The sequence below is a fragment of the Brugia malayi genome (assembly GCF_000002995.4).
Source record: "Brugia malayi strain FR3 genome assembly, contig: Bm_v4_ChrX_scaffold_001, whole genome shotgun sequence".
In the NCBI taxonomy this organism is placed as follows: Eukaryota; Metazoa; Nematoda; class Chromadorea; order Rhabditida; family Onchocercidae; genus Brugia; species Brugia malayi.
In genome coordinates, this window is record NW_025062479.1 from 19,977,843 (window position 1) to 19,990,183 (window position 12,341).

At 23.0% G+C, this 12,341-nt stretch overlaps 1 protein-coding gene across 1 annotated transcript; it reads right to left on the minus strand.

Moving 5' to 3' along the window:
- Positions 1 to 702: 702 nt before the first annotated feature.
- On the minus strand, positions 703 to 5,043 carry Bma-irk-3 (Uncharacterized protein; the record flags this gene model as incomplete). Its single annotated transcript, XM_043075503.1, has 9 exons — positions 703 to 868; positions 1,163 to 1,342; positions 1,564 to 1,643; positions 1,947 to 2,099; positions 2,655 to 2,784; positions 3,064 to 3,099; positions 3,335 to 3,399; positions 4,359 to 4,488; positions 4,901 to 5,043. 9 exons carry the CDS (start codon positions 5,041 to 5,043, stop codon positions 703 to 705), a joined length of 1,083 nt encoding a protein of 360 aa, XP_042931437.1.
- Positions 5,044 to 12,341: the final 7,298 nt, after the last annotated feature.

A 12,341-nucleotide genomic window follows, 5' to 3' on the forward strand; every position in this document is an offset into this window, starting at 1 on the left:
AAACAAGTAATGGAATTGTCAATTAGTTCCTCCTTGATTTTTTTCTGGTAATCAATTTTCAAATAATTAATTGTCCAATTTGAAAAACACTTGTTTACAAGACATCTGTTCAAAAAAATGATATTTTCATTTTGAAAACCGAAAAAAAAAGCGGAAATGTTAAGTCTTATTTAATTTTTTTTCGCATTATAGATGAACAGCAGCACAAAACCTATGTTACATTTCATTTAAAATTTTTCTAAATTTTTAATTTCAACATTTTTCATTAGCAGATTTATAGCATCAAACTTTTAAAACTACAAATATATTATAAAATCATTGCCACCAGAATAGATTAATTAAAATTTGACAAAAAATAATAAGAAACAGCGAAATAATTAGCAAAATTTGATAATGTAAAATGCTCATTAATACATTTGTATATTATACAATTGAAATGTGATTTCAACAAATAAAAAAGAAAAAATAAAAACAATTTTTAGATCTCAAAAATATAGACTGGGAAGGAAAAAAAAAAAAAAAAAAACAGAAAAATAAATATTAATGAATTCTAAATGAATTCAATTTTTTTTCTTATAAATATTTTTGAATTTATTCAATCTTTTTAATTACAAATATTGGAGACATTAAAAATTTGCAAATTGTTTTACTATTTTCATGAAATAAAAAATCAATTACTTTATTATAATGAGTCAAATGCTATCAAATGAATCCGGAGATATTTCTTGATGAATCATAATCATCATTATTATCATCAATTTCCATTGCTTTCAGATTTATCCCATCAACTGATTCAATTTCATCAAATAATTTATACTGTATTTCATACCTGCCAATTTTTTCATTTAATACAACCATCGAACGAAATCTGAAAATTTTAAATTAGGAGTCAAATAATCTAAGTTTATACCAGAATTTAAACCAGAATTCTATTATATTATTTCAAATTATCCATTCAATTCTTTAAAATTTCTTGGGAAAAATGATGTTCTTTGATTTCTTTTACGTTCAAATTTTGATTTATACTTGCGTACTCTTTCATCTAATTATAATCAACAAATTAATCTAAGTTTATCATACATAGCAACGCTTTTTAAATATGCAATCATTTAGTATTGATATCACGTAAAATGCGTAAAATTTCACAGTTTCAAGTACTAACCTGTATCCCCAGAGTATCTCATCAGGTAAAAATGAAGTTCGAGCCTGGAATGTCATACCGGTAGCTTCGACAATACCTTCGACAGTCATAATAAGCTCGAAATGAGCATTATGCATCACATCAGGTGTCATCCCAAATAACGGACTTTGATCATCAATTAAATGTCTCACTATTATTGGCCTAAAAAATTTCACCTACTGAAAATTTAGGAAACTTTATAGTATTATATTTTCAACTTTAACATAATATTTATAAAACTACAAAATACTTTCATTAGTAATATATATAAAATTCACATATATTTGCTTATAATTTCACTAACTTTAATTTTACATTTTCCTCCTACTAACAAAAAAAAAAGACTTTTTTTGTTTAATTTTAAGAAAACAAATTAAATTAACCATAATAGAAGTATACGATCCCAACCAGCATCATAGCCAACATCCATATCTTTAAAATCAGCCAATTCCCGTTCACCTTTCTGTCAAATAATAAACAAATATTATTATTTTATAGTAAAAATTGAGAAATTAAAAGGGAAAAAGTAAATTTTATTTTCTACATATTAATTATTCATATTAATTAATAATATTAGATAAAAGCATTAATTATTCAATTTCTATTCCTTTTATTTTTACTTTTCCCAGCAAATAATTTGATTAAAAAAATAAGTAGGAAAAAAAATGTATTCTCGGTTAAAAGAATTTTTGAATAAAATGAATTTATTTCAATATCAGATTAACTTCAAAAATAATTTCTAATCAGGAGAATAAATTTAATTGACTTTATTTATTTTTGAAGTTGCTATGTATAATCGAACATGTGGCTCAGCAATATACAAATTATTTTGTATATCAGCAATTCGTATCATCAATATCGGTCTTCCATCCGTATCACTCATTGGATCGATTACTGCTACCTGAGAAAATCGCATTTCCTAAAAATGCAAGATGAAACGAGAAAAAAACCAAATTTTCATGCATTCCAAAATTATAAATTACCAAATTTAAATATACTTGTTAAACAAATTTTTTTGGAGTAAGAAATGATAAGTATTATCTGATACTATTTGATAAGTATTATCTGTTACATATCTAAAATTTACAACAGTGTAATCATTTCTATTATCTAAAATCAAATATTTAAATGAAAATTTTGTTTTTATATTACAGTCAAAATATTATTGAAAATAATATGAATAAATATAATCAAAAAGTAAATTAAAGGATGAAATTCCGGAAAAAAAAGCTATAAACTGAATGTATCAAATTAGGAAATAATTCAGAATGAATAGATTAATTTATCATTCCAATAACATTTTAATTCAGTCCTGGAAATAATTCATGAAATAATATAAGTTTATATTACATTCGTTCATATTCATTAAAAAATTAGTTTCATTCATATTTGTTCACATCTATTACTAATTATAATGCTGAATTAATTTCAACTTTAAATCAAAATTGAAATTTAAAAGACTAAAAAATTCTACCTGCTTTCGTTTTTTTGGACGCAACAATTTAGCAATAACAATGCCACTTAACATTGTTTGCATGAAAACACCCGCAATACATTGCAATGATAAGATAAAAACAATCGGTAAACATGCATCTGTTACATATCTGAAAATTATTGGTCAATTCTCATTTGGCTAATTATAGCTTAGTTAATTTCATTTTAATGATTTTAATTTATTTGCTTAAATGAAAAAATTGGATATATACATACATTCGTTTTAATTTGACAATCGTTAATAAAAGAAAAGTTTTTCTTTCTTACAAAATTTTAGAGTTATATATAAATGAAAAAAAAAAAAATATATATATATAAAATTTTATGATTGTTTTGTTTTTGATCATTGCATAAAATTGTAATTGTTTGTCAAAGAATAATTAACTGACCGAAATCCATAACCAATAGTATGTTGTGTTTCCAAACTGAAAATTTAATTTTATTTGCTCAATCTTTGCATTAAAAATTTTAATAAGTAACTGGAAATTCTCACAACATTTAATAACTTTAGTTATTCAAAAAATAATAATAATAATAATAATAATAATATGAACTAATTTCCAGAATAACAATTACTATATTGAAAAGTAACTATCACAGTATGTTCAGGTTGACATGTCAATTTACAAATCAAAACGTAAGTTAATTACGTATAAATACCTGAATAGGAAGGCAGTCTTAAAATCGTAAACATTTGCAATACACTGCTCATTCTCTTTCTTTCTCTAAATAATAATTTAGTTAACAGTTAAGCATTCTATCTTGTGTTTTCTCTCTCTCTCTCCATTGACGATGACAAAGACAGTACATAAATGATAAAAGTTAAGGACCAATTAAAATGTTAATAAAACAAAGTCAATCATAACAATAATTTTCCCTGGAATTGGAAGGAAATTAGAAACGATAACACTATTTCATATTACTCCAAAAATACTTTTGCAAAATACTTTTTGATCAAAAGTTAAAAGTAATCAATGAAATAAATGAAATAATCATTGAGATTTTATCATAATTTATATGTGCAACAGAAAATATTGTCAAAGACTGTTTAATAGATGACAAAAGTAAACAATAGTTAATATTAAAAATTATTTAATAGTGTCAATGATTTGTAAATATTTATTTATCATAAATATTTTATTATAAATGAATAAATATGTCTGTAATGAATGAAATTTTTTTTAAAATAATGTATTTTTTGCATTTTTTTTTTCATTGTTTTCTTTAAAAAGTATCATTGTCTATTTTATTAGTTTAATTAATAAAATTGACCTTAGGACATTTATGATAAAATTAATTAATAATCAAATGTACAATACATATGAAATAGGTATATGTGTGAAAGTAAATTGTTATTAAAATATTAGAAAGAAGCATATTTGCGACAGATTTAAGAAATCGTCAAAATTAATAATAATTTATTATATGGGAAAATGATTTATGCATAAATAAATTTAGTTCTTTCTTCATAATACTTATAATTCATTATTTATAATTTTCATTTCATTCCATTTTCTTTGTTAAATACACACATACACATACATACATACATACAAACATATACACAGACACACATAACATACACATAGATATGTACAAATGCATGAAATGATCTCAAGAAAAAGAAATTTTAATACTAATCGTTTTCACTTTAATTTTTTTCTTTTTTTAAATAAAAACTTACAATTGATTGGTCGGGCAGTATAGTAAGATAATAAATTAGAGCAAAAATGATCCAAGTAATAATAAAACCGCTAGCAAAAACACACAAAATAATTCGCCAACTACATTCGATCACCAAATGGAACCAATTCCTGTAATACATCGATATATCTATCAAATATTTATACTTAAATACTTAATATTTGCATTGAATATCCTTAACAGATATCATTATCGTAATAAATATATCGGAATATTTGATCTATTTATGGAATAACTCTTAACTGATATTATTATTTAAATGATAGCAAGAAAAGTAGTATATCAAAGAATTATTCTGGATGCATTTTTCTTTTAACAGTAATTCTTTTAAAAATGTCATATAAAAAATTTTTAAACCTATATTTAAATCTTGACTTTCTCATTGATTTTTCAATTTTAGTCAAAAATAAGGGAAAATTTTATATGCATAAGTACTTCGACATTTTTGCATAAATGCGATTGATTTTCATCAAATAATTTAATTGTTAATTGATAGAAATGAATAAAAGATATAATAATTACTTGTAAACAGATCGACATGGATGAGGCATTCCAATTTGTCGCAGTACACAGCGACCATCTTTAGCGACCAAACGTGGACGACAAATTTTATTCTTTATTAACGGTGAATTGAGTAATGCTTCATGATTATCATTATCATCCATTCTTCCATCACACGACTGCTATTATCTTTCTCCTTTTAAATTTCAATTACCTTAGCAAAACTTTGAACTTTAGTTATTAAAATCATCAGATATGTGATTCTCGAATTATTCACTTAAACCTATATCAAATCAAACCAAAATTATTCAACATTTTTCTAAAACCACTGCTTGAATGAAAAAAAAAAAAAAACGCAAACGTTTATATATTAATCGTATTAGTTCATTAATAATTTAAAATTTAAATTAATATGATATGAAACAAATAAAAGATTTAATGAAATTAAAGTAAATATGTTATAAGTGTGAAACATTGAATAAAATCAAATGCTGCAAAAAATGATAGAATGTTTAAAAATTGCATTAAAATTTTACGAACAAATAATGAAAAAAGTGTGAAGTAGTTAGCTATTCCTTCACCTTTCTTATTTTCTTATTTTATTTGCATTTTTCTATTTTTGAATTTTTTTAAATTCTTCTAGTATCTAATAATAATTCTAATAATAAGATTAATTATTTGATAATGAAGATTGGCAGTAGCTACAAAAAAGGTTCATGGTTATCATAATAGTAAGTAGTGGTAAGATTTTCTCATTATCATTTAATGAGAAGTGATAATGCCTACAAGAAATTGTAATAGTTGCAGTTATAAATAATGATAAGGTGAATTGAGTGATAATAAAAAAATTGACACTGCCTGCAAAAAATCCTCACAGTTACTGTAGTAATAAGTAATAATAAAAGTTAATTAAATAGTAATGGAGATGGATAATAGCTTGAAGAAATATCAGATAGTTTTATAGTGATATATAATGATAAAATTGTATGTATATGTAAGTGATAACAAGAATTGACAATGGCTGTAGATAATAGTAAATTAAAAAAAAAAAAAAAAAAAACTGAGTTAAAAAAGCAAATAAGCATTTGCATTCAACAATATTTGCTTGAATTATAATTCAGCAAAAAAAAAAAAAAAAGATTTGTTTACCTATTTACTTACTTCGTGTTAGCTAATGTTATCAGATGTGTTTCTAGCCTCTTCATTAATTATTCAAGCAATATTGATTATAATATATCAAAGATTATGATGTAAACAATAATGGTTACAAATAAGAAATGATATTTTTCACTGGATAATTTTTTTTTCTTTTTTGATCAAAAAATTTGATTTAACGTATGATGAGAATTGAATGAAGTTGACAACAAGTTGACAACTTCAAATAGAGATTTCTTTGGCATTCATTTTGAGCTATTCGTTTTCTATCTGTCAATTTCATTTATATTTTTAATCAATTTGTTTTATCTGTTCACAATTATCAACACATCTCCCTGATGAATAGAAAAAATGAATGAATGTAAATTTATCAATTTAAAAAAAATTTTGTTTACTTATTTAAAAATGATGGCATTTCTATAAAAAAAAAAAAAAAGCTAATACCTCATTTATCTTTCCTTACTATTTATCAATTTTAGTAATCATTATTTTTTCTCAATACTTAAGTAGTTATTATGAATAATAAATTTTTTTTTCGCAGAATTGTTTAACAACTTAAAATTGCTGTGACAAAAACAAAAAAAAAACATTTTATTTCAAAATTTTTCTTATTCATATTCATTTGGAATAAAAAAGAAAGGAACTGAAATATTTTGCAATTATTTCTAATTTTTTCAAATAAGAAATTGAACAATAATAACAAAAAAGTGCAATGTTAATTGCATTTTAAAAACATTTGAATATTTAAAATTTAAAAATATGAAATTTTTACAAAAATTAATTAAAATCTGAGCTGAAAGAAAAAAAAAAAACATCATTTGGGACAGAAAATAAAATAAATAAAAAAGAATGCGAAGTGTGTTAATCATTTCCCTCTTTCAGACCGGTAAATTTATTTACATAAAAAATCGTTTCAAATCCAGAGAACATTTTCAAAAAAAAAAAGGTAGACGTTCTTCAGTTTTTTTATTATTCATTTCATTTCGTTTTATTAAGTTTATTAAGTATGAAAAATTTATAATTAATACGTATTATCCAATATTTTTATAATACGTTTGCATAAATAGTAACTTCCGAGTTAAAAATACATAACATTTAACTTTTAATTAATTATTGTAATTTTTACATCGAGTTTTATTTATTTTTTTTTTTCAATTCTTTGCTTTTTTTACAAACCAGTTTACAAACAATGCAATTTCAATTCATTTATGAAAAAAGATTGATGTAATTTAAATGCCAAAATAAACAATGGAAGCAAATATTTCAGAAAATGAAATTTAATAACGAATTATTTTCTATTGTGCATTTATCATATATATATATATTTAAAAATGTTTGAATCATAAAAATTAAAAATGAAAATGACGTAAACACTTATAACAAATAAAGAGCTTTTATAAATAAATATTTGTGCAAACATACTATAGTGCACGTGGAAGAATTTTTTTCAAATCTAAAAGTTTTAAATTGCTATTGATGCAAAAATTTGTTTTAGCATTGAAATTTCAATTATATAATAATAAAAAAAAAAAATGAAGCAATTAATTAAAAAAAAAAACACAAAAATAGTAAAAAATAACATCAGAAATGTAAAAAAATTAAAAAAAAAGCAGTAAAATTAAAAACGAACTTATTTCAGCTATTTTAATTTTCAATACAATTATTAAATGATTAAAATAAGTTGCAAAAAAAAAAAATAAAGTAATTAAATATAGGAAAATAATCAAAAATGACGAAAATAGTTGTCAATATGCAGAGAATGGATAAAAATTCTCACACTATTTACTATATTTGAATTTATCAATTCGAACAGAATAAAAATTAAGTGATCGTTAAAATGTTCAAATCAAAATTAGAAAAAAACACATTTTACATCTTATTTATTGCATATTCTCACAATCTAGAATAAAATTTAATAAAGAAATTGTATTTTACTTAAGCTAGCTATGATTCAAATATTAGCAGCTATTGAATTACCATTGATTTTTACATTTACAATTATATTACATTGTCTCACAGATTGATAACATTTCAAGAAATTAAAAAAAAGTGCTTGAAATTGATTGGAAAGTTAGATTTATTTAAAACAATATTTGAAAAAAAAAGGGAACAAATGAAACAAAAATAGTATACTCACAAAATTTTAGTATTTTATGAAACATTTTAATTAGGTATTATTAATGAATTTTTTTGCACCAAAAAAAAAAAAAAAAAAAAAAAAAAAAAAAAAGAAGGAAAAAAGAAATGTTCAAAATTTTTTTTTCATTGGTAATTAGCAAGGAGAAAAGAGGAGAATCGCTGAGTATTTTAATTTTGTTTTGGTTAAATTGATGCTAACAGGTAAATAATTAAGCCTACACTTGTAAGAGTCCATGCTGAATTATAATTTATTGTAATTATAATGTTATTAATTCATTTTTTAAAAGAATGCATATTTTTGAAATTTATTGACATAAAAATGCACATTAATAACAAAGATATCCAACTGATAATAAATGGTGAAAATATTTCATCATATTTAACAAATTAAACAAATTCTAACTTTAAAGTAATATTTGTACCTCGAAAACTTTATAGCACCATAAATTCTGGTTAAATTCTTAACTAATGAAAATAAATGTTAGTTGAATTGATTTTACAATTGGTTTAAGATAGAAATTGTCTTTCATACAACAAAATATTATTGCATAATTTGCTGTTTGCATATTTCAGAATTTTAAAAGGAAATTGACATTTCTATTATCACACAAAATATTTAAATAATATATTGCAACATTTACAAACAATTTTAGTACTTTCCTTCATGCCAAAAATATATTATTGCGTAAAATATGCGTGAAACGTATATTAAATAATTAATATTTTCCATTTATGAAAAGCAAATTCATTCTAACAAAATATTATTACGTAATGTGTTTACATATACGCGATGTAAAATTAAACATATCTACGATAACAGTGAACATTTAGAAAAGTGCGTATGCTGCAATTATGCAAAGATAAATAAATAAATAAATATGTATTATGCAAAAAAAAAGTCTATAATGTTAGTCATATTAATAATAGCATTGATTTCTATTAATTCGATTAATTTGGACTTTATTAATTTGATTGAATTAGGATTTTTTATTAATTTAATTATTTGAGGTAAATCGAGGTTTATTCGTTTTTATAAGAGAAGGTATGTGTATAATTTGCTTCTTTTCTTCTCTTCAATACATCATAAAATTTAAAACTGACAAATACAATTTGATTGTTTAAATATAATGTAAAGGGAAATACAGCCTCGAGGATTACTGCATTGATTTTCTTTTTCTTTTTTTTTTTTTTTTTTTCTGCATATTTATCACTTTTGCGATTTTTAATGCTAATGTTGTTTTGCTTTTTGTTCCTTTTTGTTCCTACTTCATCGTGAACTTAACTATTAATTGGCTAGTTAACTATTACTTAATTTATGCCAATAAAATCACAGATTCCGAAAGAGAGAGGGAAAGAGAAAGAAGGAAATAGTTGATAAAAAAAGGTAAATTTTTTAATTGAGAACAATAAAGTGAGAGAGAAAATACAAAAGGAGAAAGAAAAATTCGCTCGTTTGCATTTCTTAATTTTGTTTTTTTTTTCAGAAGCATTTGTATTTATTCTTGCAGAAAAATAAAAATAAGAAATATAAACGAAGAGCTAAATTAGATACTAGTCAAATGGATAAATGAATTATGAATTATATGTTAACAACAACAGCAATTGTAAAAAAAGCAGAATAACAGTCACGTACGTCATATAAACACATACGTGAAGTTTGCAGATGCGATAAACACGGACATCATATCCGCATATATGCGATATTTGTGAACATACAGCCAACTGTCAAAGTTAATTAATATTTTTTTTGTTTCTAATTTCTCAAACAAAAATATTTGGTACAAATTCTACTTTGTTCATATAACTTTCACATAATTATATTGTAAAGTAGTAATAATAATATGTTGCAGTTCATAAGTTTAACTAATAACATTTTTGCATCATTAAATTTAGGTATCACGTATAATCAACAAATTATTTAAGCGTATGGATGATTTACGTAATGAAATAATTTCGTTGTTGTAACAAATAGAATACAAAATACCTGAATGATAGTTGTAGTAGATTAAAGAGATCAGATAAAAATGGCTTAATTTAATGAAAAAGTATACTTAAACTTTAACTTTAACATTTTTATTTTTCTCAGTCAATTTCAATTAATATATAGAAATAGCAGGATAAATTACGAATTGAACAGAATATTTTTTGCATACAAGTACAAATTTATAATATGTATAGCTTTATTAAAGACTATTTCATTCTATTCCATCCAATTTTGATTGAATCTATCAAAAATGATTAACTTTAAATTATCGTTCTAATGGCTTAAACACACACACACATACAGACACAGACATATATACGTACACTCAGATTTATGTATAAAGAGAAAGTGAAAAGTTAGAATTTGCAAAATTCGATTTTATTTTATGGTCACAAAGACGAAGCACAAAATAGCTCCAACAATCGAAAAAGGAAGAAAAAAAGAGAAAACTTTCAAATTTTTTCACAATAAGTTTCTGTTTTCTTTCTTGAAATTGCTGTGTTCCAGTTAAAGAAGACGAAGAAATATATTGAAATGATCTAATAAATGGAAAAAGTAAATTTTGATTATAATCCCGCCAAAACAAAGTATTATTTGGCGCTAATGAACTAACAACAGTGTAACAATTATCTAACATACATGCATACATTTATTGATTTGTCTCATTTAGACAAAATATTGCAGTTCAACAGATTATCCCAGTAATTAAACTATCGAACTATCAAAAAAAAAGTTAGGTTATATTAAAATTGAATTGATCAGTGATAGTTATGATGATAGAGTATGTGAAAAGATAGGAAATTTTCAACTGAGTTAATTACATCATCATAGAAAATTGTTGATCAAAAATTTTTCCTTCTTTTTTTTGTTGCTGTTGTTTTGATAAATATGAAAAATTACTGTTATTCCTAATTAATTATGGTATAATTTAAAAATGTTTGGAATTGATCAAATTTAATCGAAGTTTCGAAAATACTAAAATGTATGAGATGGAATAAAATAAATGAACGAACATTCAAATTACATTGAATTTGTTTTAAATTGAACCAAATTAAATTAAGAATAAATTTTAGCTTTTCTGATAAGATTTTAAGGCAAAGTTTTGAGGTAGCAAGGAAAAGAAGAAAAAGAGAGAGAGAGAGAGAAAAAAAAAGACAAGAAAATGAAAATGAAATGAAAAATGTTGGGAGTAAATCATTTTCTTTTTTTTTTCTTCCGTTTTTAGTTCATTTAACATTTGCCATCTTATCCTCATTTTCTCTTGTCTTTACCTTTTTTCTTTTTCCTTTTTATTCTTAATTTTTTTTTTTCTTCTCAAAGGTAAAATGTAATTGGATCGATTGATATTTATATTATGCATGCACACACACATATGTGCATTATTTAAATTACTTTTCACGTGAAGTATTTATTTCTTGTTCGGAAAGCAATTTAATATTTTAAATAAATTGAAATGATTTGTAAAAACAATTTTAATATTTTCTTTTCTTAAAAAAACGCGAAAAAATGAAGCAGAAAGCGAGAGAGAGAGAAAGAGAGAGAGAGAAAGAGAGAGAAAGAAAGAATAAAAGAAGGAACGAACGAATATGTTAAGGGCGATAAAATGATTCACAGAAAGCCAAGAAACTATGAAAGTCTGAGGCTTTAAATGTGCCTAAGGCATGCTAACTTACTGCTTACGTAAATGAATAATAACAGAATTTACTTCTCTATTGCCTATTTATTAGTATGAATGAAATTTGAAATTTCTTACAAAACGAAGAATTAAAAAATGAAATGCTTTAGCATAAATATGAGAATGAAAAAGGAAGAAGAAACAAGTAAAAATTTATTTAAATTATTTATAGAAAAGAAATGGTTGAGATTTTGTTGAAATCTAATAATTAATATAAATTCCTTTCGAGATTTTCAATTTATCACTTTGAATGTTAATAAATTTAGCAAAGAACTTATACATATTATATGAAAAATGTAATTAATAATAGGTGAATTTTGTGAAATAAATATCCAGGGTGATTTTCACATAACTATGCGATGAAGTGTTTTACTCTGCTAGAAAATAATGAAATTTATGTTTAAAACCATACACATCATATTACAGTTATTTAACGACAACAAACGTAATGAATGAAATAATAGAAAATAATTATCTTAAGATTATTTCACAGTTATAAGGTAGTAATT